General features: G+C 51.6%; 1 protein-coding gene across 3 annotated transcripts in view; it reads left to right on the top strand.

Moving 5' to 3' along the window:
- Positions 1-25,652, top strand: part of TBC1D16 (TBC1 domain family member 16) — a 29,671-nt gene extending 4,019 nt beyond the window's left edge. Inside the window, exons 2-12 of one of the 3 annotated variants that reach the window (XM_017812071.1) lie at positions 2,263-2,498; positions 3,668-4,259; positions 17,966-18,163; positions 18,898-19,045; positions 20,090-20,254; positions 21,137-21,285; positions 22,074-22,208; positions 22,775-22,961; positions 23,473-23,652; positions 24,165-24,311; positions 24,779-25,652. In XM_017812071.1, coding sequence (XP_017667560.1) covers positions 2,321-2,498; positions 3,668-4,259; positions 17,966-18,163; positions 18,898-19,045; positions 20,090-20,254; positions 21,137-21,285; positions 22,074-22,208; positions 22,775-22,961; positions 23,473-23,652; positions 24,165-24,311; positions 24,779-25,024 — 2,325 coding nt within the window. In that variant the 5' untranslated portion in view covers positions 2,263-2,320 and the 3' untranslated portion in view covers positions 25,025-25,652. Of the gene's footprint in view, positions 1-2,262; positions 2,499-3,667; positions 4,260-17,965; positions 18,164-18,897; positions 19,046-20,086; positions 20,255-21,136; positions 21,286-22,073; positions 22,209-22,774; positions 22,962-23,472; positions 23,653-24,164; positions 24,312-24,778 lie in introns of all 3 variants that reach the window. The other 2 variants (XM_017812072.1, XM_017812070.1) reach the window with 2 other exon arrangements.
- Positions 25,653-27,645: the final 1,993 nt, after the last annotated feature.

The raw sequence follows: 27,645 nt of genomic DNA, 5'->3' as shown, positions 1-27,645 counted from the left end.
AAAGGTGCCTCTGTTGGCAGAGACGTCCTGCGGCTCCGCCTGCCTTCCTGCAGGACATCACACGGGCTCTTGTTTCAATGTGCTCCTCCATCTCCTGTCCTTGGTGGGAAAAGCTCCCTCGTGTTTCCTGAGGAAGCGTTCCCTGGCCAGCTGCAGCAGCCAGCTGGTGCCACCTTCCTTCTGTGTGTGCACAGGTTTTTAGGGTTCTGATGAAATCCCTGACAGAGCTGAAGGTCTGGACAGCAGGGCTGGTTTCAGTCTCGACAGCACCGGGCAGAGCTGGTCACTCTGTGCTGCCTACCAAGTGTTGTGGTGACAGGTGCCCCTGCTCAGGTGTGCTGGAGGCTCAGGTTGCTCCACATCACTGCTCCAGCCCCCCCGACACTGTGTGAACACAGCCTGTTGTAACTCGCTGTGGGAAGGAGCAGTTGCAGCAGAATTTACTGTCTGTTCTTGCAGGGTGCAATGAGAGGAAAGGTGATTTGTTCTTTAAATGTGGTTGAGCAAATGACTTTTTCCCTGGTGTAACCCAGCCCGAAGCTGTGGGGTTTGGCAATGCGGACGAGAACAAGCACAGAGCTCCACCGTGTTTGGTTTTTGGGGCTGAGACATGAGGATGCATGTTGTGTTTGGTGCTGGAAGGAGACAGGAGTGCGCAGGACTTGCAAAGTAATCCTCTCATCCTGAACACTTGCTGGTACAGAGCAGGGTTGAGGCTTCTCCATCAAGCCCCAGCAAAGACTGAAACGCAGAAACCGCCTGTGCTGTGATTCAAGCTGACAAATGTGGTGATTGCCAGTTAAACCAAGAGTTTGCCCTTTAACGAAGGCTCTGTCAGCAGCTTGGCAGTCTCGTTTGCGGTCTTCTGTACGTACCAATCTGTCAGAACCAGGACAGCTATTTCCCTTCCCTGCAGCCCTCACTCTGCTCTTGGAGAAATTCCAGTTCTGTTTGCTCTTTGTGCCTTCTCCCCACCTTGGCTGGCTGGAGATACCATCAAAACCAGGTTAAGGAAATCGGAGCTGTTCCATGTCTCATGGTGCTTGCTTTGGGCCCTTAAATATTTCCTGAGAAGGTGCCCCTGATAGCACAGGTCAGGGCCTGCCTGTTTTATCTTTCTCTCTGGCTCTCCCTGGCCGTGCAGCCCGTGGTGTGGGACTGGCCCCAAGGAACACCCGGGCTGATCTCCCCACCGGCTGTCCTGGCCCTGGAGCGTGGCCGTGTGCAGGGTGTGCTGGGTCAGACTGGCCTGTTCACAGCAAGGTGGGCCATGTAAACACAAAGGAACAAAAGCAGGTGTTTCCTCTCCTTGTGTGCTTTTGGCAGAACAGAAACTGCCCTGGCTCTGGTGCTTCCCAGCTGGGGATGGCAGCAGGAACCTTCTCTGCACCCAAGGGTGTCAGGCTGTCTGTGGGATTGCTTTGTGTGAGACCCACCTGCTCTTCCAATACATCAAGTCTTCCTGGTCCATCTGCTAAATAGTTTATAGCTTGGGTGACCCCTGTGGGTCCACTGCAGAGCTCCTCACCAACAGCCCCGATGAGGAGCACACCTCACTTGAGCACAGGGGTAAAGCTATTGATAGGTGGAATGTTTGCCTTGAGTTGGTGTGCCACACTGCTTCTGGGCTCTGCCCACTCTGTTGAACAGGGGGCTCTTGCCACTTACCTCTGACAAGGCTCTATTTAACCATCACTGCTCAAAAAAACCCCCCAAAGCAAAACCAAAAAACAACCTCACAGAAAAAAATTCCCAGCCCCCAAACCCCAGACACACACGGGATGCAGTGAGTTTGCTCGATGGTTTTTTGGAGATGGGAGGTTGTTGTGGCTGGAGCAGCAGCCTCGTGTTTAGTGCCATGGTCCTGGCCATTTCTGTGCTGAAGGAGCCCTCTGGGATCAGCTGTGACTCCGTGACATCCCAGGGTCAGTGACACCTTGGGCAGCTCCACACCACTGAGCTGTTCCCTCACTGGGTGATTTCAGTGACCAGCATTGCTTTTCTGCCTCCTCCCCACAGTAGCTGTTAACATGTGGGGTTTTGCTGCCTTCATATTTCTTCATTGCAGAGAAACACATCCCAGGATTCTGTCCTTCAGCTTCTCTAAAGCATGGAGGTGATGTTACAGACCCAGAGCATTCAGAGGCTCTTGCTTGGATTGTGGATTGGTGCAGCATTGATGGGAAACTCATCCTCAGACAGTGGGTGGCATGTGCTGTTGTTAAATCAGTTCTAACACTATTTTTTCCCCCTTGTTGGCAGATCTTCTGGATTTGGCTGCTGACTCGAGCTGACAGATAATGGAAACATTTCCTTGGCGATGTCTCTGGGGCGACTCCTCCGACGTGCCTCCTCCAAAGCCTCCGACCTCCTGACCCTGAATCCCGGTGGCGGCGGCAGCTCATCTTCTGTGCTGGATGGGGAGATTATCTACTCCAAGAACAATGTCTGTGTCCACCCACCCGAGCTGCTGCAAGGCGTCGGGGAGCACCATCCAGGTGATGGGGTGTTGCAGACACTGCTCACTCTCTTTTTCTCTCTCCTGGCGGGTGTTTCTATCAAATTCTGTATTTTGGGCTCCTATGAATGAAGAGGTGCCAGTGAGGGCCAGGGCAAGGCAATCTTGTGGAGGACTAAGGAAAGCCACCCACAAGCTGATCCATCAGCTGATCCATCTTCTTTTAGTAGGAAAATTGATTCTTCCTTTCTGTTCTGGTCCAGCACAGATTTACCTGGTTTAGTAAGTCCTTTTGTACTGCTGGAAGATGGACAGTTGTCATTTGAGGACAATAACTTCTGTTGCTCATTCCAGTCTGGATTGTTCAGAAAATCCAAGTATCCTCTTGTAGCTGTCATTGCTGGAGTGGCCTCAGCAACCACTGGTAAAGGAAAGGGCAAGAAAACCTGATTGTGGCCACATGCACTGGAGTAAATGAAGATAAATCCTGCTCTGTTCCTTTATTCTCATCTGTTCCTGCACTCTTTCATGTTCTCATCAAAGAGCTGTGGCTCCTGGCTCAGCTTCACAAAACAAATTACTCTGTGAACATTGACCCTTGCTTCCCTTTGTGTGTGGGTGACTTCTTTTTTCATTGGCTTTCCATGAAAATTGTAGCCCTTTAGCCACACTAAGGTAAATATTCTTGAGAAATCAATGTTCAGCTGGTACTTGAAATTGTTTAACTAAGAAACAGTAGAAGTTTTACATGTGGCAACATATTTCACAATTTACTCTTGATTAGTAATCTATCCAGGAAGTCCAAGTATTTGTATGGCACTTCTCTGTCCACTTAGGCCAGAGGGAATTTAGACAGTTCAAAAGCCATATGCAGACTTGAAATGATTTGCAAATAGTGAATAATATTGAGCACTCCACAATTTTCTCCTGGTAAATTATAAGGGTTTGTTTTGCCCATGTGTAAGTGATGGTCAAGTGGGGGGAATCTCAGGATGGCTTGGGTTGGAAGGGACCTCAAAGGTCATCTCATTCCACTCTCCTGCCATGGGAAGGGACACCTTCCACTAGACCAGGTTGCTCAGAGCTCCATCCAACCTGGCCTTGGACATTTCCAGGGATGGGGAGACGGGGAAAGGGAAATGTCAGGGTTGTGCAGTTCCCTTAGAACAAATCTGCGTCACAACCGGTTGCTCCTGTGCTCTCTCTCAGGCTACCTGTGCCTGTACATGGAGAAGGACGAGCTCCTGGGGACCACGCTGATCCTGGCCTGGGTGCCCAACTCCCGCATCCAGAGGCAGGATGAGGAAGCCCTGCGCTACATCACCCCCGAGAGCTCCCCCGTGCGCAAAGCCCCGCGGAAACGCGGCCGCCACGCTCAGGGCCTGGGCCTCGCCTCGCCCCCGGAGCACAGGGGGGCCCTGACCCTCAGGGCAGACGAGCTCCTGGTGTCCCAGCCCGGCAGAGATGGGCCCTACAGCAGCCCCCCCTGCTCGGAGGGGGAGAGGCTGTCGCAGGGCTGCGCCCGCCGGTCCCCACAGCCCCCCCGCAGCGACTCAGGGATCCTGTGCACGCTCAGCTCCCAGGAGGAGCACAACAGGTCGGAGCTGTCGGCGGAGGGCACCGAGGAAGGGCTGGACTGCCGCGAGGACGAGGGCTCCTTGGAGCTGTCTGCTGATGACGTGAGCAGGGACAGTACTTTTGACTCTGATTCTGATGCCTTCTCCTCCCCCTTCTGCCTCTCTCCCATCAGTGAAGCCCTTGGGAAAAGCAGCAGTTCCGTGTTTCTGGACAGTGAAAGCAGGTGAGTGCGTCCTTTCTCTAGTTTCTGCGTGCACAGCTGGGTGCTGAGCTTGGAGATGCTGAAGGAGATGGTGAAACTTCACAGTGGCATCAAGCAGAATGTCTTGCTTCAGACTCCTGTGGAATTTACAGGAAACTGTTTGCCTGCCAGTTCTGCTTTTGCTCAGTGAACCCTGGCCCCAGACATCCAGGGCTGTCTGTGTACAGCCTTTGAGATGAAGTGTCTTGGGCCCTGGAAGCAGCATTGCTAAATTAAACAGGTCCTTTGTTGGCCTAACTGGCTCTGCTGAGGAGCTGAGCTTGTTGCTTCTCGTGCAGAGCCACATCAAAGAGCCCGTGTGACTTCCTGAGCTGGGGGCACCTCTCCGGGCCCCTTCTTGACACAAAACCTGCATGTGGCAGCTTGTTTTGCTGCTGTTCAGAACATGGTCCCGCTTCAGACATATAAATATTAATTCTTGCATATCTAACCTGGGTGTTTTCATCAGTGCTTCTCAATGGCACCTGCAGTAAACTGCACGAGGTAAGAGGGCACCTTGGCAGAGGACTAACACGCAGGAGGACACCTGTGTAACTCACTGCTTTCATACCCAGTGGTTCTGGCTTTCTGATCTGTGCCCTGTTGGTGTATCACTCGTCTCCATCTCGGGGAGGGCAGGTGTGTTCCTCAAGCACTGTGGGGCTGAGTTTTAGGCTACAGCTCAATTTTGAAACTACGCCTGAAGTGAGAAAGGAGTTCTCCTTTGTGCACGTGAGCAAGGCACAGACTGCACTGAGACCTGCCAGTTGAAGCAATTTGGCCTCTTTATTTTATGGGCTCTCAAGCCCAGAGAGTGCCAGTAAGAGCAAGGTTTGTGAGGAAATATTCTAATGCATTCAACTCTCTCTGGATATTTTAAAACCCCTCAGTATGGTGATGTCAGACTTTGTATCAGCTTTGCATTTGAGATGTGCCCCAGCAGGATGCTGCTGATTAACTGTGACCCAGGGGCTTTGCTGGGCTTGAGCTCTGCAGCACCTGGGCAGTGGGTTGAGTGGTGGCTGTCCCATCCCATCCCATCCCATCCCACTGCAGCCTCTCCTCTGGCTCCAGAGGGGCTGTGGGGTGCCCAGGATGGGCCTTTGATTTCCATACTGTGAACAACGTCACTTTGACAGCGTCTCTTTTAGCTCTCCAAATATGATTCCTGCCAGTCTTTTGTGGCAAGTAGTATAGAAGATTTTGGAAGCTACAAAAATTTCATGAAACACACCTTGGAAAAAATCTATAGAGGCCTTTGAATGATTAAGTGTCATTCCTAATTGACTCTAATTATTAGTTTCTAGCTTTTATGTCCCATTCAGGCTGTGTTCTGGCACTGGGCTGATGCTTGAGGATGACATTTGATTTGTCTGTGCTTTCAGAGAAGGTTGTGTTAGTTTAGAAATTTCTTGGCCTTGACTTAAAAAACAGAAACCCCCCAAATCCACTGCAACCAAAGCCTCTGTCTGTTTAAGGTGTATGAGATGATTCTTTTCCTTGAAGCAGCACTGACAACATGTATGTTTGACCTGTCTCAGTCACTCTGAAAAAAGTGAAGTTTGGAGGATTTTTAAGCTTTTTTTTTTTGTAAATAAAATATAATGAAAATGCTTCTGGGAACATTTTTGAGTTCCAACAGTAAGATTCTTATAGGAAAAATGTTCCTGTCTTTCAGTGTGTGTTTGTGGAAGCTGTGGCCTCAGCTGTGGCCCAGTTGCAGGGTTCTTCTCCCACTGTAGTGGTTGGAAGTGGGAGGAGCGAGGGACATGCTCAGAATAATGTCCTGGCTGCTGAAAACCAGGAGACTGAGCTCATCCTGGGGAAATCCCAGTCCTGGCCTGAGCCACAGCTGTCCCAGGCATGCTGTGGTCTCGGAGAGCTTTGGCACCAGGAGCAGAGCTGGCACAGGAGGGTCCCAGGCAGTGTCTGGGGCCCGGCCAGTGGGTGAGGAGTGTTGTGGTTTAAGTGTTCTGCAACACTTACACTCTGAGCTGCAAATAGTGTCGGGAAAGGAAGGAAATACAGTTTATTGCATCTTCCCTGCCTTGTCTGTGCATTCCTGCAGCATTTCCCTGCCCTCTGCTGGCTTTCCTCGCTGCTGCTGGAGCCCCGGCAGCTCCAGCCAGGCAGAGCTGGCTCTGCACACCAAGCTCAGGGGCCTGCTTGGCTTTGATTTTTTTCTTCTTTTTTTTTTAACTCCTGTGGTGCCAGCCTGAAGTCTCACACAGTGCATGTGACACCCATAATTGACAGCAGATTAATAAAACAGACTTTTTGTTGTTTGGGACTTCAAACTTGAAAGGTTTTTTGTCCAGCGTGTGCATTTTTTATGCCAATTTGTTCTTCCCCATAGAGCCCCCTTGCATGGGATCTGCAGGATCTTACAATCTGTTGAGCTGGAGATTCTGCATGGAATACTTTGCAAAAGTCTTGTCAAAAAGCATCTCTTATTTCCTGCGTTCATCCCAGCATTTCGGGGGTGGGAGATGCTCTTTTAGAAGTCACTGCAAGCATGGGAACAGCTTCCTTGCTTCTTAAGGGTTTGTTTTGGTTTAGGGTTTTTTTCTGCTGGCTGCTTCCCCTCTGAGCCAGAGTTGGAGTGGGAACAAAGCTTGTGCTGCTGGCAGATTGTTCCAGCTCTCTTCCCTCCCCACCTCCTGGTCCCCACCTCCTCCCTGCCAGGAGGAAGGACTGTTTCTGGTTGTTTGCCTCTGCACTGGGAGCACTTGCAAAGACAACTCTGCTCTTCCCCGTGGCTGCTGCAGAAGCCAAAGGAATATGTTGCATTTCATTCCAGCCAGCTCCCCATATGATTAGAAATGGAGAAATGGGACTGTGGAGGAACTGGGACAGACAGGTAGACTTGGGTCAGATGAGATCAAGGGCTCAGCGAGCCGCTTGCCAAAATTCCTGTGTGAGCAGGAGTCACGAGTCCCATCTGCCTCTCAGAGCATCCTCTGAGGAGGTGGCCTGGCCACCTGGGCAGAAGGGACCACGAAACACTGTGCGTGGACCAGGGGCGGAGAGGAAGGAGGGAGGTGGGCTGGGGAGCCTTGGAGTTGCACAATGAGTTGGTCATTGTAAGTTCAACAACTGGCCTGGTAGGACATAAGGAAATAAAAACGTATCCATTGTTTTTTTCCTCTTTGCTTCTCGGTTTGACAGGCTGCCAGGGATCCCATGTGGCGATCATCACTCTCCTCCCATTTACACAATTCCTCGGGGTGGGAGCAATGGGAGTGTCCCAGCACCAGCATGCACACTCCTGCTTCTCTTTCTAGACCAGCCTGGCACCAGTGCTGCAGGGTGTCCTCATCCCTCAGGGAAAGGTGGCCTTGCTCTCCCGGGGTTTGTGTCCTTAACTTTGGGGCCCCTTTCTGCTCACAGGACATGGTTCCTGCAGAAGGTAGCTGGTGTGGGGATTACCTGCATTGATGGCAGCTTTGTCAGGGACTGCATTTCTGTAGGAAAGGAGGGATTCTGGAAAGAAGATCATTCCATTCTGTCCCTTCCCTCCCTGGTCACCGTTGTTTGCTGGCCGTCAGGAAACATTTGCCTTGTGGTTTGAAGGGCACGAGTTCAGGGCAGCTGCTCTCTGTGCCCAACTCTGGCTTCCTCAGCTTCCATTTTCCCCATCAGTAAAGTGAAACTAAAAGGTTTTTGTTACATCCTGGCAACCAAACAGCATCTGACCCGTCTGTAATGTCTGTCCAGCGATGGAGTTATTGAACTGACCGTGACAGCAGATCTATACAATTGGTTGTGGAAGCACTTAGTGCTCTGTAAGTGGGGTCTGGTTTGGGGTGGGGGGTTGTGCTGTGCCAGAGTGATCCCTGGTTAACAGGAGCTTTCCCGAGCGATGGGTGCTCGGGCTGCTGAAGGCTTTTCACTTAATAAACAGCAGCTGCTGATACCTGAGGAGCAACACAAAAGTGCTGATGGGGAGAAACAAACACTGGTATTGGTTCCTTCGCTGACTTCAGCTTGAGATGTTGATCAATACAGTCAGGACTTGGACTGAGGAGCCTTGGTGGTGGAATTTTGTGAGTGGAGCTTGGGGTAACATCTGGCCAGAGGCTGGATCTCCACTAGCGGCCCTGCAGGTGCTGGGACAGTGGCCAGCAGTGCTCCCACAGCTCCTGCTGTAAAGGACGAGCAGAAGCCACATGGTCATGGATATCAATGCAAGAAGGAAATGCCTTTCATAAGACATTGATCATTTTAGCAGCCAGCAATACAAATAATAAAACATTTTCATAATGGAGCTGGACGATGGTGAGTTCTCACGTTCTTCAGCAGATGTGGATTCACACGGCAGATCCATCACAGACAGTCCAGGCAAAGTTCACAACACAGAGAAAAACTCCTTGGCATCGCAGTTGATGCAATTTTTACGGATGTGTTGCACATCCTGTTGTTAAACCTCTTCCCAGGAGCTCATCAGTAAATGAGCTGCTCCGGGGAGCGGAGGGCGGCAGCCGCGGCGGGAGCAGGTGGGAGCAGGGAATGGTGTTGCATCATGTTGTTTTGGCAGCTCACCTGAAGGGCTTAGAGCTGTTCCGACCTCTGCAGCAAAAACAGGAGGGAAAATTATGAGGGAAATGAGCTGAAATTAGTGTGAACTGGCGGGAGCTCTGGAGTCATCAAGAGGTTGGGAATTCATCGCTGTTGTAACAGAAGTGATTATAGTAGAACCAGGGAAATTGCTCACAGACTTCAAAATCTCCTGTAACTTCTTGCAGCATCTCAGTTTTGATGATTTCAGCCTTGGGGATGAGCACGAGGGTTGACTGGTCCAGGCTCCAATTCCCCAGGACTTGCCTGAACTGGTGCCATTTATGATGTAAGACACCAAAGCTCCTAATTCCATTTGTACCCAAACCCATGCCCAGGAAAAAAATATCCCCCAAATCCTTCTTCCATGAGAAGGATAGTCCTTTTCCCCTTCTGTTTGCACCGTGGGGTCAGTGTAACCTCTCTCCAAGGCAGCAGTGGTCTGCACAGAGCCGGGTACCAGGCAGGGGAGCTGGGCTGAGCCATCAGCAGCCCTGTGTAATCAATTATAGTTGTTCCCGTCTGCAAAGCTGAGGTTGGACAGATCCAAGAGATTGCAGAGGCATACGGCTCTATCTTGCTTTATATAAATATTTGAACAGCAAGAACATTAATTATAGCAGGTTTGTTTCTTCCCCCCGTTGGTTCGCTGCCAGATTTCAGTGGAAGAAAATAGTGACAGCTCACTCGGTATCGGGAATTGCGGCTCAGAGGGCCCGTGAAGCTCTTTTATTTGCGATGTCGGGAGAGGGCCCGACCGTGCCGAGAGCAGGTGATGCCCGAGAGGGCCATGGCAGGGCCGCGCAGCCATGGGGGCACGGGGCGGGACCCGCTCGCCCCCGGGCGCTGTCGGGGGGTGCCGGGGAGGGCGGGCAGGGCCCGAGCCCCTGTCGGGGGGTGCCGGGCAGGGCGGGCAGGGCCCGAGCCCCTGTCGGGGGGTGCCGGGCAGGGCGGGCAGGGCCCGAGCCCCTGTCGGGGGGTGCCGGGCAGGGCGGGCAGGGCCCGACCCCCGTCCCGCCTCAGGGAGGGGCTGCCGGGCCGCGCGGGCCGCCAGGGGGCGCGCTCTGCCCAGCGGCGCTCCCGCCGCCCCGGGCCCGCCCCCCGTGAGGGAGATACCGGGGACGGGGACGGGGACGGGGACGGGGACGGGGACGGGGACGGGGATGGGGACGGGGACGGGGATGGGGACGGGGACGGGGACGGCCCGGGGCGAAGGGACCCGGGCAGTCATCCCGTGCCACCCCTGCCACGGGCACAGACCCCTTCCCCTGGCCCAGGTTGCTCCAGCCTGGCCTTGGACACTCCCAGGGATCCAGGGGCAGCCACAGCCCCTCTGGGCAACCTGTGCCAGGGCCTCTCCACCCTCACAGCCAAGAATTCCTTCCCAATATCCCATCTAACCCTGCCCTCTGGCAGTCTGAAGCCATTCCCCCTTGTCCTGCCACTCCAGGCCCTTGGAAATAGTCTCTCCATCTTTCCTGTAGTCTCCCTTCAGGTCCTGCAAGGTCACAATCAGGTCACCCCAAAGCTTCTCTTCTCCAGGCTGCACAGTCCCAGCTCTCCCAGCCTTTCCTCCCAGCAGAGCTGCTCCATCCCTCTGAGCATCCTGGTGCCTCCTCTGGACTGGCTCCAGCAGCTCCCTGTCCCTCCTGTGCTGTTCCCAGGGCTGGAGCAGCTCTGCAGGGGGGTCTCACCTGAGGGGCAGAACCGCCCCTGCCCTCTGCCCAGCTGGGGGATCAGCCCAGGGCACGGGGAGTTCTGGGGTGGGTCATGTCCAGCCTCTCACCAACCAGCACCCCCAAGTCCTTCTCAGATCTCTCCTTTTCCCTGGATATTCTTACATTTCTTCTGTTACTTATTTATACGATCACAGCGCCCAGAAATCTGAATGGAGAGTGGAGATAAATGGCGCTGGCAGGTATCCACAGCTTTGTGAGGGAAGAATTGTGTTAACTGGATCAAAATAAAGAGCATGTCCCCTCCAAAGCACCACAGTATATGCAAATAAATCTGCACGGCCTCTGTCTCCTTGGCTCAGGCCTCGCAATTATCCCAGCATTAGGCATTTACAATAACTCTGGAACATGCTTTTAGGCAGCGCTCCTCTTTCCTCTCCCTTTTCTGCTACTTGAAGCAAGCTCTTCCCTTGGGAAATCCGCATTGTCTTGTGGAAACAGTGAAATCCTCCCTGGGTGGTGCTGGCTCAGCTCACGCTGGGGCAGCAGCAGAGTCCAGGGAGTTGGTTAACTTTGCCACTAAAACGTCCCCCTGAAATTCCCAGTTCACTGCTTAGAGCCAGGAATACAAGAACAAAGGTAATCTGCAGGGCTTTCAAGGGAGCAGGGGTTTGAAGGCTTGATTGTAATTAGCATAATTAGGGGTGAATTTTATTTTTGCATGGATAGAACTGAAAGCAAAAGAAGCAAAATAATCCATTGATTTAAAAAATTAAATAAACACTAGGAAGAAAGGTCCCCTTCTCCAGACTGGAATGGGCTGAAAAGCAAACATTCTTTTTCAGGCTTTGCTGAGAAATCACTTTTTCCATCTAAGGAATTTTTTTTTAAAGTGTTGCATTTCGATTGATTTATTAATGAGCAGAAACCCAGGCATGAGGTACCCGTTCTCCGTATGGATTGTAAAAATCCACCATTCAGCTTCTGGAATATTCTCCTCCCTTAAATCGAAGGTAACATTTGCATCCTTGAGCAGCGTCTGCTTGGCTCTAAGTGATTTGTTGTGTTTGGCTGCTCGGAGCTCTGTGTATCTTATTCATCAGCATCAAACTGCTCATTCTGCCCCCACTCCCTCCCTGCAACAAGAAGTCACAGAGAAAAACTGAAAAACCTCGTTTGGGTTTACCTGAGCAGCTACACCTGTGTGGAGGTGTCAGCTGTGGAAGCAGATTGTTTGTCTGCTAGCTGGAGGTAGATGTGTGTCACATTCCAGACTTTGGGGAAAAGAGATTAAAACACCCATTAATTCCCTACAAACTTCTGATTATTTTTTTTCCCTTTCCCATTTACAATCTAAATAATTAACTCAAGAATTCTGGGTTTATTTTGTTTTCCTTTTGCTTCAACTCACAGCACTGGGGGGACCCTTCGGAGGTTGTGGGGCTGTTTTTCTAATGTCCCTCTTGCTGGCTGGAATCGCTCGGCTTCCCCTCAGGCTTGAGGGCTTGGAGGGATGAATTAGGAGCAACAAAGCCCCCAGTGTGGTGAGGCTTTCGCCCTCCTCCTGGCGTGGGGCAGGACGGCAGCACCACCAGGGTGCCCCCCGGCCGCTCCGGCACACGCGGTGTCTGCTGTCATCAACATTTGGGATGGTGAACCACGTTCTACCTCTGCCAGGTAGTTGTGAAGCTCTGGGAAAGCAGGCAGGGTGCTGTAAACACGGATTGCAGTAGCCCCGTAAAGCAGAACAAATCGGTTTGATCTTTATTTCTCAAGGACAAACCAATTACGCCCGTCAGAAGGCAAAGCTGCATAATCGGGTTTCCACGAGTCCCTCGTCGTGTTACAGTGGTTTATTTGTCAGGCTGGTGTTGGCAGAGCTGATGTTAATTCCCAGCCCCGTCCCTGATCGTGAACTTGCTGTTACAGCCCAAGGTCAGAGGGTGCCTGTGGAGGTCCCTGCGCTCCCCGTGCCGCTGTGGCCGACGTGTTCAGGGCTGGTGACCACAGACCCCTCTGCTGCGTCCACGTGCGAGGGGAGGGAGGGACTCCAACACTTTTCGGATGTAAACAGCTTGTTCTTGGGATGTTGTTAATAACACGAACCCAAAGAGTGACTAACAACAATGTGCTGACTTGGGGAAGCGCTTGGATCTGCTGGTGCCCTGCATGAAAGGATACAATTATTTTTCGTAACCGTTTATTTTCCCTTTACGACAAGCTAAGCAAAGCAAGTTTGTCAGAGGCAGAGTGCTCCTAATTTGGTCTCCAGTGACCTCTGCAGCCGTGATTGGCAGCCGGGTGTCGGGAAGGAACTTGTGCCTGTGAGATAGAAATGAGCAGAACAAATGCCGTAGGACAGCTTGGGTTCCCCAGGGGACACAGGCTCAAAAAGGTGAAAGAAGTGCAATTACAGGAGGTTTTCAGCACAGAAAGTTAATTAGCTACTAAATAGCATTTAGTGTAGTTCAACGTGAGGAAATTTATGTTTTGAAAGCAAACAGATCAATGGAAAGGCTGTGGAACAAGCTTTTGGAAAGTCCATGCTGACATCCGTGTACTTTGTACCGTAAGGCCTGAGTAGTTTTTCCCAGGTTTCCCCAACAAATAGAAAGAGTTGTTAGATTAGTTACCCCTGTGTTTGTGGACGAATAGAAATGCTTCCACATGTGAATGTTTGGACATCTAATTTCAGAAATCCTGGATAGGCTTTCATCCAGACTATCCAACACCTTGTTCCCTGGTCACTGTGGTCAGTGGAAATTGATTCTGTTTGGGCTCTCTGAGGCACAGAAACTTCAAGTTCCAAATATTTTCTGCCAAAGGCTGAATTTAACACAGTCCTCAACCTAGTTACTTGTCTGTGCTGATTAAGGTTAGTGTCTGTGGCTGGCTCTGTGTGGCCACACTCCGTGGGAAGCTGGTGCTGTCCCACAAGTGTCCTTCCAGCCCTGCTCTGCAAGGTTACACAGAGCGAGCAGAAACATTTTGACACCTTTTTTTTAATACTAAGTTACCAATCTGGTTTCCTCTGCATGCCTTTTGTGTCACTGAAGTCAGCAGGTTTCACAGTTCATAATATATGTATATCGTCAAGGGCAATTTTTGTATCAGAACAATGGATTTGGGTTCCAGCTGCCCGATATTACCTCGCTCTGTACAGCCAGTGCACTAAATTTTTAGGCATTTCAGGATAGCTTTGAACTTTTATTGACGGATTATTTGTTTGAAGCTGTCTGTCTTAGCAGCTGATGCTGTCAGGAGCTGTTTCACCTTGCTGGGAAGAAGAGGAGCCCAGAAGGTCAGTGCCTGTGGGGAATAGCAGAGAAACGGAGAAATGCTAACCCCTGGGGAGGAAAAGGGGCATGTAATTCCCATTACATGGATGCTCATACATTATGATGATACTCATTGTCTGTAAATGATGCTTCCCAAGCCAGGAATGCTGGGGCTGTGGGAGAGCTGTTATTAGCGACAGCATAGGTTAGCACAATGGTGATGGAGAGCCAGCTCCATGAGGAGGGTTTGGCTCTTGCAGGAGGCTCTCTGGGAATCAGGTGGTGCACGCTGACAGCTTGGGTGACTGCCACATCATGGCTGTAACCTTCAGCCCCTTTCTCTCTTATAATTACATTTGTCACATCACGTCGTAAAATGAGTTATTAGATCTCTGTTGCTGAAATCGGCTTCCCAGGTAATCAGGGCAGGTCTCTGCCCCCGCTCTGGAACAGAAATAATAATTGGGTTTAGCTCTCTTTGTGCTGTAGGTGTGTTCCAAGGCATTAACCCAACAGCAAGTTGGGTCCTATTGCTGCACATCAGAAGTCTCCCTTGCAGGGTCTGAGCTCCTCTGTCGGGCGTGCAGGAGGTCCCACGTGGTGGGAGGGGGACAGTGGCTCCTTAGGGGCTACAACAGCTCGAGGAGTGCAGATGTGCTTGGCTGCTGGAGTTGACTGTTGAGTGGAGAAAATACATCGACACCTGGTCTTGCTCCCCAGCAAGAATGGCACGTGTTTTGAGACAAGAGTAATGGGAGTTTGGTGAGGGGAAAAGGCTGAAGTGGAATCCCATAATCATTTATGTTGGAAAAGCCCTCTAAGATCACTGAGTCCAACCCTTCCCCAGCAGTGCCAAGGACACCACTAACCCACATCCCCAGGTGCAAGATCCACATAGCTTTTAAGTCCCTCCAGGGATGGGGACTCCAACACTGCCCTGGGCAGCTGTGCCAGGGCTGGACAGCCTTTCTGATGTAGAAATTCTCCCCAGTATCCAACCCGAATCTCCACTGGTGCAACCTGAGGCCATTTCCTCTCATCCTGTCACTTTTTCCCTGGGAGCAGAGTCTGAACCCCCCCTGGCTCCAACCTCCTGTCAGGGAGTTGCAGAGAGCGAGAAGGTCCCTTCTGAGCCTCCTTTTCTCCAGGCTGAGCCCCCCCAGCTCCCTCAGCTGCTCCTGGTGCTCCAGACCCTTCCCAGCTCCGTTCCCTTCCCTGGACATGCTCCAGTGCTTTAATGTCCTTCTTGTCATGAGGGCCCAAAATGAACACCTAAATATGTCTATTGGTTTCCTGCCTCAGGTTTTGCTAATCCTCCTTGGTTTTTCTCCCTGCCCCTTTTATTCCTGTGGCCCAGTGCACTTGTTGTTTTGCTGAGCAGTGCTGTATATTAGCTGGCGCTCTGTTTTTCCTGGATCCCTCAACCTAAAGTCTCTCTGGAATGTTCCTCCGGCTATTTGCCTTGCAATGCTTCAGCTCCCTGCTTTTGCATGGTGCTCTGTGATAAATTCCTCATCCAGCAGATAGAATAGACTGACAGATAATAAACTCTACCCTTGCATCTGTATATCTTGAGTGCCTGGGTAGAGGACTCCCCAAAATCCACAAAATTAGCAGACATCATAATGGTTGTTGTTACTGACATCCAGAATGATCTCAATATTAAAATTATTTTTGAAAGTAGTCCAGTGAGTTAGAGTATTTTCATTTTTTTCGATCAATATATATAGGAAAAAAAGTAATTTAAAACACAGTGAGGGTTTTTTCCGAATTTCCCCGTTGACTCAGTAAGCACCAGCGAACAAGGTGGTTCTATCTCTGCATCTGTCCTGTGTATGAATGCTCGTGTTCATCAGCCCCTGTGAAGGGCAGGGGGGCACAGGTGTCTCTTTCAGGTTTCACCCTCTACCTCACCGAGAACATCGGAATTTCCCCGGGCTGCACACGCTGAGCCACCCTGCTTACCCTCAGTGCCTTTTTCTGGCTGGAAAGGGTAAATCCGCTTGCCCGAGTTGGTTCCGTGTCTGTGGGATGCGTGTGCGAGCTTGTCACCAGTGAATGTGAACTGTAAACATTTGTCTTTAGAAGCATTTCCTGAAAACACAGCAGTGCCAGCAGCGCTGTGCCCGGGCTCTGCAGCCCCTCGGGTCTCAGGTTACTGCTGCTGTGTCTGAGATCTGGGTTATGTAGCAGAAGGAATTGCAGTGGGCAATGGTGTTCTGCACTGAGGAGCTACAGAATTCCTGGGATCAAAGCAAGCCTGCCCAGCTCTACTGGTAACTCATTTCTTGGCAGTTCTCTGCTGCTGTTGGTTTGAGGTGATGCTCGTGAAGAATGAGCACCTTGGTCTCCATGGCAAGGACTCACAGGGCAAGGATCCTCCCACCAACCCACCCTCCAGCCCTTTGCCATGCTGACCAGCTCGTCTTTGCAAGAGTTTTAGAAAATGGGTTGCCTTTGCTTAGTCTTTGAGTTAGTTTGAGTCATCTCTTCCAGGAAAATCCTGTGTAACCAGCTGTGGCTGTTATGAAGTGTTGCTCCATAAATACCAGCTGCTCCTAGCAGGCAGTCCAGCCCAAGTGTCTTGTACCAGGACTCCTGTTACATTTGCATTAACATGAGATGCTGAATGTTTTAAAAAGTGTTACATTTTGACGCTTTATCCAAAAGTAATGCTTGATTTTTCACAAAGAACAGTACAATCTTCATGGAAAAATTCCCAAGGCAGGTGTATAGATGTGCTTGACACTGGAGGTATTCTGGTGTCTAACCTGGAAAACCTGCTGTGTATGCTCTCTGAGAGAGTTTGGGTGTGTAGTGCGATCCCTGTTGCCACATCACTTCTAAATCCTCATCCTCCAAATGGCCTGAATGTAAGTTCTGCTTTGCTGCTTTCTCTTCAAATACTGGAGCAGCAGAACTTCGTGCCCAGAGCAGTGAAGTCACTCCTTTAGCTGAAGTCAGCCAGCCTTGGTTTCATCCAGATGGTGCTGCAGGACCAGGAAGGGGCTCAGGGATTTGCTCCCAGTGCAGGCTCTGGAGTTTGAGTTACACATTAGAATGGGGTGGCTCAAAGGGCCTTGGTTAAAAATTTAACCCACGACTAACTGGGTTGTGCGGAGCCCTGTCCATTGGAATGCAACGACCTGGCCCATAGGGAGATGTGGCACACAGGGCTGGTCCCTGCGGAAGAGGCCCTGGAGCCAGGCTGGGAAGGCACACTGGTGTGGAGTGCATGCTGAGTGTGTGATTCCCAGCCTTCAGTGCCCACATTGTTGGATAAGCGGATTAGAAAACATGGCATAAAGTGGCCTTGCAGGGGGCTGCTTTGTACCTGCTCCTGGCCTTGTCTGGCAAGCCCTGATTTCACAGCGCAGCCCATTCAGCCCCGCGCGGGGATTGTTCACGTGCATTGGCCTTTTCACCAACCGAGGGGTCACAGTTTCACATTCACTTCATTCCCAAAGCAGTGGTATTTTTCTTTTGGGATCAGGGCTGGTGGGGGCATGTGGGCTTTTTGAGTCTAAGCTCAGTTTGCATTTAAAGCTGGAGATCTGGGCTGGGTTGGGAAAGGGTTGGGTTCATTTACTGTACCTGTGGTGCATTGAAGAGCTCAGGTGTGACTTCCCATTGTTAACTCCCCGAAGTTTCAAGATTGCAAGTGGAAACCATTTGGGGTTTATAGACACAAATCCAGGCTTGGCAGGTCCACTTGCAAAGACCTAATGAGAAACTGGAGTTCAGGTGAAACATCTTTGGATCCTACCTGTCATGGAGGGAATTTCCCAGATGAGATCCCAGGTCCTTGCTGCCGTAGGAATGTACTCACACCTCCTGTCCCCATGCCAGTGAGGAGCAGCTGAGCTGAGGGCATTACTTGAGATTCTTAATTTTGCCTTCTCAAAAGTGTTTTGAGGAATGGGTTTGGCTCTGCCGAAGTTCTGTGTGCAGTTTGGAACAGACCAAAACCAGGATGTTTTTTGTGATGATAGGGAATCAATTTAAATAAAAATAACTTAACCTCTTACAGGGGCTGTCAGTTATTGGCTCCTCGGGCCTGCCCTGAATCCCCATCTCAGAGCTCTGACTAAAGGTTTTGGACGTGGTTGCTGCATGCACCTGCAGCCTCCCAGGGCTGATGTGTTGCGGGGTGTTCGCCCCCGCGCTCTGTCCGCAGGGACACGTGTGACAATCGCATGACCTGCTCCACCAGCTCTGCCTCCAGCCTCGACACCAGTGCCCAGTTCCAGGAGAACAATGGGCAAACACAGAGCACCAGATGGGATGAACAGCAGAAGGTATTTGCCCTCGAGCAGGTCTGTGGTGTCTTCAGAGTGGACCTGGGACAAATGAGATCCCTTCGTCTCTTCTTCAGGTACTGGATCATTGTGTGTGAGAGTTGTGTGTGCTCTGGCTCGGGGCTCTGGGGATGCTGGGGGCAGATGGCTTCTGCAGTCCTCCTTGGAAGCCTTTCCAGAGTGGTTGTCTCCAGGAAAGCAAGTGTCAGCCTTCCCAGGGAGAGACTCTGAATTACTGTTATGGGACCAAAAGGATTTTTTTCCTAATAAGGTAAAGGGTGCTCTTAACTGTCTTACCAAAAATGCTCCAAATAACCTACAGGTGTGGAAAAAAATCTTTACCTGTGGTACCTTTTCCTTTGCCTGCCCCTCACCAGGCTCCTCTGGAGCTGACTTTGTGTACAATCAGGAGCTGACTTTGTGTACAGTCAGGAGCTGACTTTGTGTACTTCCTTAATGTTTCTGGAGCAGACTTCTTGTGTACTTGTCTCCAGGCAAGACAAATTTTAATTCCTTCACGTGAAGGAAGGGTAAAAATAGTACTGTTACCAGGTACTAGTGGAGCTTCTTGGGGAAAATGGTCACTATGGCCATGTCAAACAATCACAGAATATCTCAATTGGAAGGGACTCATAAGGATCACCGAGTCCTAGGGCTGTAAAACTGCCTCTGTGCCCTGTTGGAAGGGGCAGATTGGTGCTGCCTGCTGGGATTTGCTTTGCACTCTCTCTCACCAGAGCACCCCCGTTCCTGCTGGCCCCTCGCTGCCCTGGGCAGCCCATGCAGGTTGTTCTCCCGTTGTTCCCTGCAGTGACGAGGCGTGCACCTGTGGGCAGCTGGTGGTTGCAAGCAGGGAGAGCCAGTACAAGATCTTCCATTTTCACCACGGTGGCCTGGATAAACTCTCCGAGGTGTTTCAGCAGTGGAAGTACTGCACAGAGACCCATCTCAAGGACCAGGTACCTGAGTGAGGTTCTTGGGGAAAAGAGGGGTTTTCCAGCAGATGTTTCCCACTTGGTTTTGTGTTTTGGAGAAATGAAGCTTTGAGTTCATGTCACCAAGTCGTGCAGAAAGCTGCAATGTGTTGGATGTTTAGGATGGAACTCTGAGCCGGACGTGAGGTCTCTCTTGGACTTGCTTGTCCCCCATCCATTCCTGTTCCACCTGTAGAATGTGGGGGAAGATCATCCAGAAGACTTGCTTAGGTAGTGATTTTGCTAGAGCTGACAGGGCAGCACTGCCCTTTAGGCGTGGAAGGTGGCTGGAAATCTGCAGTGGTAGGTCACAAATTCAGTCAGAGCCTTTCATCCATCTTATGGCACACAGCTCACGGCTTTGGAGAATGTTTTGACAACGCATCTTGCCATATTTTGTTCAATCTACATACAAATGTGATAAGAGCTCTTTAATTATCTGTTTAAGATATTGTATGTGCTTATTAGAAACAGTGATTTTTAAATTTCCATCCTTCCCACAGAGCCCCCCGCTGCTTTTCTTATTATGGTCGCATGGGCTCACTTTTTGCATTGAGCAACCTTTGATTTTTAAATTAAATGTCAGCTGCAGTCTTGCACTGGGATCATGAGTGCCCTCAGAGAGCCTGGCAGCGCCGTTCCCCGCTTGCCTAACAGCAATCCCTTTGTATATGGCCAATCATATGTAATTTATTGCAAGCATTCCTGGCAGGGGGAAGTTTTGCTGTAAGCAGCATTAATTCAGTTTCAGGTCAGGGATAAGATTGGAGGAGGAATGGAAACTATTTTTTTTTTAAGATGAAGCTGTTCTGTGGTGCTCAGATTTTTAATTATTCTAATCACTCTTGTTATTGTAATGGTTGGAATTTAAAAAAAAAAAAAAAAAAGCCAAAACCTCCCCAAGTGCAGCTCCTCAGTGTTTAATCCTACATGAACCACACAGAGAGGTTTCCCTGCTCTGGGTTTCACACTCCGCTGCTCTCTCTGGCTCCTGCCTCCAGTTTTGGTTTGTTTTCCCCCATTCAGCAGCTCGCTGATGAGAAAACCTGTATGCAGTTCTCCATCCGCCGTCCCAAGCTGCCCTCCTCGGAAACCCACCCCGAGGAGAACACGTACAGGCGCCTCGACGTGTCTGCCTGGCTCCATCACCTGAACGAATCCGGACAGGTGGAAGAGGAGTACAAGCTGCAGAAGGTAAGAGGTTTTCGTCTGTTCTCTCCTGCTGCAGAGTGCAAGTCCCCAGGGGGAAGCTGCAGGAGTTTGCTTTCCTGCCGGGGGGAAGACTGGGAGTGTGGAGACTGGTGTAGGAAGCCTTGGCTGGAGATCTTGCTGTGGGATTGGAGCAGATTCCTGCAGACTCCCACCTGGATGTGTTCCTGTGTCACCTGCTCCAGGTGCCCCTGCCTCGGCAGGAGGGTTGGACTGGGTGGTCTCCAGAGGTCCTTTCCAACCCCAATTGTTCTGTGATTCTGTGATGGTGGAGCATCTCCCATCCATGACCAAGGACAAGCTGTCCCACTTCTGCTGCCGTTTGGAATCAATAAACCAAAGTGCCCAATGCCCACGGTGTTTGCAGAATGTGTGACCAAATCACAGAGAGAACTGGAGACTGCTGTGTGAGCTGAGATTGATGTATGAACTGGGCTTGATGTATGGACTGAGACTGATGTATGAACTGGGCTTGCTGTGTGAACTGGGATTGCTGCAGGAACTGCCACTGCTGTATGAAATAACACAGGGGGAGCGCTGGGCCCGGGCTCTGAGAGAGAAGTTTGCAGTGCAGTGCGGTGTCTCCGGGACTGGGGATTAAGCCGTGACATGAGAACGACACGTTAATCATAGAGCCTCTCCGGGGGTGGTTATTGACATTGAAATGAGCCCGATTTGTGTCTGGTCTGGGAATAGAGGGCCAGCACTTTCCCTCTAAACATGTGCAAATTGCAGGAGCTTGAATCAAGGCGTCACTTGTCAGGAAAGAACTGCAGAGGCACCAAAGCACAGCAGCGGGCAGTTCCTTGTTGCTGTATTTGGGAATGTTAAAACTGTACCAGCCATAACTTTTGCTCCTTGTTCCAGGCCATTTTCTTTGGTGGGATTGATATTTCCATCCGTGGGGAGGTGTGGCCCTTTCTGCTGCACTACTACAGCTACGAGTCCACTTCTGAAGAGAGGGAGGCACTGAGGCTGCAGAAGAGGAAAGAATACTTTGAGATCCAGGAGAAAAGGTAACAGACCAGCATCACCCTCCCCTGCTCATCTTCCGCAGGCTGGACATTGCAGTGACACTGCTGGTGATGTGCAGCCTCTGCCTCCTTTGCATCAGGAGAAGCTGGAGTAAAGAAGTGAGAGGGACAGTGAAGGAGGTGTATCAGGCACTGCTGACCTCCTGAGGCTCTGGAACTAATAATAATTTGATAATAATAATTTGAACCATAGAGCTCACTTGGGTTTTTGAAACAGGCTCGTCAGTACCACACAGGGAAACATCTCACAGGCAAGGCTTGAGTTAGAACACTGAAGGTGAAATTGGGATCTTATATTTCTTTATAAATAAAACTGTACATAAAAATAAGGAAGGAGAAGGGATATCTAATTTAAGGAGGTTGTTACTGCAAGAACTATGTGTTGTTAAATAGCTGTGGGTACATTTAAGCTGGAGAGGGACAGTGGTGGTATTAATTAGGAAACAATCAAACCAGAGTGAGTTCAGGTGTGCCACCCCCAAGAAGCAGTGGAGAGCAGAGTCTGATGCTTCTGAGGTGTGTATCACAGCAAACACATCATGTCATCCCGTTTATAACCCAGGAGGCTCCCTCTAGTAATCCCTTGGGACAGACAATCCGCTGTTCTGGACAGACCTGCTTGTCTGTTCTTCAGGTGCGGAGAAAACGCTGTACAGGAATAGTTTTTCTCTGCAAACTAAGACTGAAATGACTGAACTGAGGCTTTTTGTTCATTGTGGCAACCATATTCCTCTCTTGGCAATGGTCTCCTGTTGCTGCTCAACTTGCAGGCTGTCCATGACTCCGGATGAACAGAAGGATTTCTGGCGTCAGGTGCAGTTCACGGTGGACAAGGACGTTGTGAGGACTGACCGCAGCAACCAGTTCTTCCGAGGGGAGAACAACCCCAACGTGGAAACCATGAGGTGAAGTGTCTGGTGCCAAACCCAAACATGTCCTGCCGAGCGTATGGACAACTCGGTCAGCCAGTCCTGGGCTGCCTGGGAATGCTGAACAGCACCCACTGTGCATCTGCTGACTGGAATCAAGGGATGCAACAATAAAGCCTTTCCAGTGCTTCTGTAGCCATTTCCTTCTCTAATAACCCTGCTCCCATCCCCAACCTTCCCTGCACACACAGGGGTGCTGTGCAGGGCTGTGTGCAGGTGCCTGGGTCTGTGGTTCTGATGGGATGGAGGATGAGCACACCCGAGTCTGCTCCAAGGGGTGGGACTTGTAAAAAGTGAGAGTCACGGTTATGTACAGTGTTAGTGTATCTTTGTTGTGCTTCCAGATACAGTTCTGTTAGGGAAAGGGGGATGCAACAAAAGGTGCTCAAAAGTTAATGTGTTAGATGCCAGAGGATCTGTGACTCTCCTGCGCTGATCCTGGCTCAGCCTGTGTGGTGAGAGTTGGGGTGAAGGGATGGGGCTGTGCTCAGCTGTCACCTGCCCTCACCTGTCCCACCTCCCTGTTTGTGTCTCTGCTCCAGGAGGATCTTGCTGAACTATGCAGTATTTAACCCAGCCACTGGATATTCCCAGGGCATGTCTGACCTGGTTGCTCCACTCCTGGCAGAGATCCTGGATGAGTCGGATACTTTCTGGTGCTTTGTTGGATTGATGCAGAACACGATCTTCATCAGCTCCCCCCGGGATGAGGACATGGAGAAGCAGCTGGTGAGGCTGAATGCTGGGATCCTGTTCTCTGTCAATCTCCTCTCCCCAGTCACAAAAAGCAGTTCCCTGGGTTCCAGTATGCAAAGTCAAGCTCCAAAGCCACAAAATCCTTGGGCTGATCCTCAGGGTTGTCCTGTGCAGGGCCAGGAGTTGGACTTCGATAATCCTTGTGGGTCACTTCCAACACACGATATTCTGGGATTCTATGATTCTATGGAAATAACTGATGCAGAGAATTGCTCCTGGGTGACTGGGGCGCTCCCAACAGTTATATCCATATTTCCTGGAAATAGCTGCTGTGGCCCATGAGCTCTGGCCTTTGGTGATAGACCCAAGCGTGCTCCTGGCTGTGCTGTACTAAACAGGCCACAGGGCTGGAGCTTTTTGGGAGGGAAGAGAGCTCTCCAGCTCTGGCTCTCAGTGTGGGGGTCCCCGGGGTGCCGAGGGGTGGTGAGGGGGGTACAAGTCCTTGTGCCCGAGGCAGGCCCTCAGCTCAAAGCGTCCTTTCCAGCTGTACCTGCGCGAGCTGCTGCGGCTCATGCACCCCCGCTTCTACCAGCACCTCTGTGCCCTGGGAGAGGATGGCCTGCAGATGCTCTTCTGTCACCGCTGGATCCTGCTCTGTTTCAAGCGGGAGTTCCCGGAGGCCGAGGCCCTGCGCATGTGGGAGGCGTGCTGGGCTCACTACCAGGTGAGGCAGCTGGCACGGGCAGGGCATGGTCCGTGCCCCTCAGCAGGCACTGCAGGGTTCCCATAAAGCCTCTTAGTAGCAAAGTAGCCAAAATAAATCAGTGTTACAGAGGGTCTGTAACTATAGAAGAACTATATCTGTATAGCAGGAGGATGGAGCCCTGCTCCTGCCTCTCCTTGGGGATGTCCGGGGTTCAAAAGGAGGTGTTTCAGAAAGTACTGAACACCCACTTATGAAGTTCAGGCTTCTCTTACACAGCTGGGAAATGTCTTCCCAAAAATCACTGGTCTGCTCTGAACACTGTGGTGCAAACTTTGCTGCCATGCTGTGAAGAGAAGAGGCTTTGGCTCATCATCTGTGGTCCAGAATTCACCAGTAACTCACGTTCTCACCACTGGGCAGAACTGGAGAGAGCAAAAATTCTCACCAAGGACCCACTTGTGGAGGGTGGGAGGTGAAGCCAGAGCTCTGCCTCCACCTGCTGCACAGCAGCCCCTGTGTTCTCATTGCAGACAGACTATTTCCACCTCTTTATCTGTGTGGCCATCGTGGTGATTTACGGGGATGATGTCATTGAACAACAGCTGGCCACTGACCAGATGCTGCTGCATTTCAGCAACCTGGCCATGCACATGAACGGGGAGCTCGTACTCAGGAAGGTAAATACCCAGGGGCTGAGGCTCGGGTCCAGGGATGAGTCAGGGCGTTGAGGAAACCAAGGACTGATGCTTCAGCTTCTCATTGCCTGTATCCCTGTGCCTGGCTGGAGCCCAGGAGGGTGGGATGCTGCTCTTTGCCTGGAGGTGACAGTATGGTTGGGATAACCCTTGGCTGGGATAACCCATGCCCATGGTCAGGGAAAGGGCAGACAGAGCAGTTGGTGCTGTGGTCCCCACTCCATCTCAGCTGGAGTGATGGAGCTGTGGGATGAGCTGTGGCGTGTGGCAGCCCCTGCGACGTCCCACTGTCCCAGTTAACCCTGAGCTCTGTGTTCAGAGGGACACGCCTTTGCTGAAGCTCAGGTAGCCAAACAGGAGGATGGGAGAGGAAGCCACAGGCCACCTCAGCTCTCCGTGTTCATCCCCCAGTGAGGAGTGAATGTTTTCCCTCTCTCCCTGCCCTCTAGGCCAGGAGTCTGCTCTATCAGTTCCACCTGCTCCCCCGCATCCCCTGCAGCCTGCACGACCTCTGCAAGCTGTGTGGGACAGGGATGTGGGACAGTGGCTTCATCCCCGCCGTGGAGTGCTCCGGCCATCACCCCGAGTCCGAGAGCTGCCCGTACGGAGGGCTGGTGGAAGTGTCTTCTCCTAGACCAGGAAGTGAAGGCAAGAAAGGCCTGAAAACACGGGATGTCTTTGCCTTCCGAAAATAGCTGAGAGGAACAGGGTGTGACGGCGGAAGGGACGGGCAGGAAGGATGTGCATAGGAAAAAATGTTGAAGATGAAAATGGAGGAATAGCTTGTCAAGATTCCTGAGAAGACTGGAAGGTGGGAAATGGAAGAGGAATTAAATTGCTCTACAGGGGAAGCAAGTTCCAGTGCATGGATGGTGGAACCTGAGCAAAAGGCATTGACCCAGGAACTGTGTTGACACGTTTGCATTTGGTTTTGTTAGAAACAAGCTTTTCTAGGTCTTATCAAGGACTTTTTATTCTGCCTCTGGGACTGGACTGGTTATCAACCAGAACTTTTTTACTTGCTGATGAGAAAGGAGAGCACTGCAGAGAGCCAAGTGCCCAGGCAGCGTTGGTGGGGCCGGGGCAGGAGCAGAGCTGGGCGAGGCACCCGGAGCTCACCGTGCACTCTCCGCTTCAACCAGCACGTGCAACACGGGGCTGCTCTCTAAAGCCATAGAGACCATTTTAATTATCATCTGCCAAAAATAAATCTGCAGACCATTGGGATTGCAGGGAAGGTGTCTGCTTTGTCGGCAAGGAAGGACTGGTCAGCTCAAGGTCTTGTCTCTGGCCTTTTCTATAGGATATTCTGGCTGGTTTGATTTTTTTTTTTCCATTTGTACAGAAATTGTTCAGCCCCGGGTCTCACAGCACTGCTGCTCTGAGCTGGGGTATTTCACAGACACCGTCCAAAGTTTCTTCTTCACGAGGTAGAAATCCTTCCCTGTGAGGGTGGGGAGGCCCTGGCACAGGTTGCCCAGAGAAGCTGTGGCTGCCCCATCCCTGGAAGTGTCCAAGGCCAGGTTGGACGGGGCTTGGAGCAACCTGGGCTGGTGGGAGGTGTCCCTGCCCATGGCAGGGGGTGGAACTGGATGAGCTTGAAGGTCCCTTCCAAACCAAAAAATTGTGTGATTCTCTGATTCTATGACATTACAGCAAAGCTGTTCCTTTATGCTGACAACTACAGACTTCAGACACTTTAGTCTGTTGTTTCCAGTATGTTTCCCATTGTGTTTCCCTTGGCTCTCCTCAATTACTGAATAGTTACTGTCCTTGCCTGTCACTGCCACAGGCTGTGGCACATCCACTCCAGTGTGGGCTTTAGGCTGTTCAGTTGGTGCCAGTGGTGCACCCTGTTCCCCATCCCAAAGTGAAAACAAAACTTGCCTTGCTGCAGCCGTTTTTGCTGAGCTCTGTCTGGTGAAGGTTTCCCTTGGGGTATTTTTGAAAGGACAGCGTGTTTCTCCTCTTGTCTGCTATAAAATTTGCCAACCAGAAGTGGAGCTGGGGCTTTGAGCCCTGTTGCCAAAGGTCCTTACCAAATTCAGTGGCCTCCAAAGGTGTGTCCTGAGCCAGTGTTTGTGCCAAACAGAGCCAGGGGAACAGTTTCCTTGTAAGAATGGAAAAGGAGATGAGGTGACAGCAGCGTTGGGGGTCTGCAGCCTTTCCTGGCTGTCCTGCTCCCCCTCACTTCCTCCACACTGCTTCCCACACAGCTGTCCTGGGCAGGCTGGGTGAGGCCGTGCTCACTTCCAGCTCTGCCTCTCAGGCACGTTTGTACCCTGAGTAGCACTTGTGGAACCCCCTTGTCCTTGTGCAGTGCTGGGGGAGTTCCTGCACCTGACAAGCACATTTCTCCCAAAATCCTTCTGCAAGGCCTTACCCACGTGCCCCGTTCCTGCTGGGAAGTGAGGCTGGAGCTGGGATGCTCCGTGTGAAGCCAGCACAAGCCAAGGGCACACTGTGTTCCTAAGGGGAAGGAGCCTTGCCCCACTGCAGGCACCACACTGAGGGCTGGCTGTTGTGTGGCAGAAGGATAGTTTGGCTCCCACTTTGTGTGCCTTTAATTTAGAGGATGAAAACCTTCCCCTGGATGAGAGCAATGGGGAAACCCACTGCAGGATGGCACAGCTCCGAAGTGAGCTGGGCTTTGGCAGGTGACACCTCCTGTAAGGGCTGAGGCTGCTTTGCTCTGGGGCAGGGAGTTCGTCGAGATTTATGATGTTTCAGTGAATAATAAAGTTTGTGTGAGGCCTCTGTGTGTCTGTTGCTGTGCAGGCTGGGAGCTGCACCTCACAGGCAGGGACAGTGCTTGGCCAGGCACCGTCCTCGGCTTGAGCTGCTCGTTTTGGAGCCACTCAGGGACGTGGTGGGTGCTGGGGCTGCGTTGCTGCCCCCAGGCCCCGCTCATGTCAGCCTGGGGATGTGTGGCAGCACTGGATGGATCCATCCAGATGGAAGCTCAATGTGGCAGTGGCTGAATTCGGGTCGGAAGAACTGCACGGCAGAAAGTGCCAGAAGCATCTTCCTGCAGAGCAGCTTGGTGGCACCGGGACAGGCGCCAGCTCCCTGTGGGGACAGCAGGGGCCGGGCACTGCCTGCTGCCACCTGCCTCCTGGTGTGGGACGGGCATGGCCACGAGGCCTTCACAGCTCACCCGCAGTGCCAGGGCAGCCGGAGCTCACCGGGAGCGCTGTGAGGAGCAGCAGCACCTGGGCAGCTCTGCCAAGCGTGGCATGCTGGGCACAGGGGGAGAACAGCCCCCTCCTCAGCTCGAGGGGTCCTGGGCATGGGGGGACACGGCCCCCTCCTGAGC

The sequence above is a fragment of the Lepidothrix coronata genome, unplaced genomic scaffold (assembly GCF_001604755.1).
Source record: "Lepidothrix coronata isolate B3197 unplaced genomic scaffold, Lepidothrix_coronata-1.0 Scaffold34, whole genome shotgun sequence".
Lineage (NCBI taxonomy): Eukaryota > Metazoa > Chordata > Aves > Passeriformes > Pipridae > Lepidothrix > Lepidothrix coronata.
Note: the sequence above shows the minus strand (reverse complement) of the source record. Positions and strands in the feature narration are given on the sequence as shown.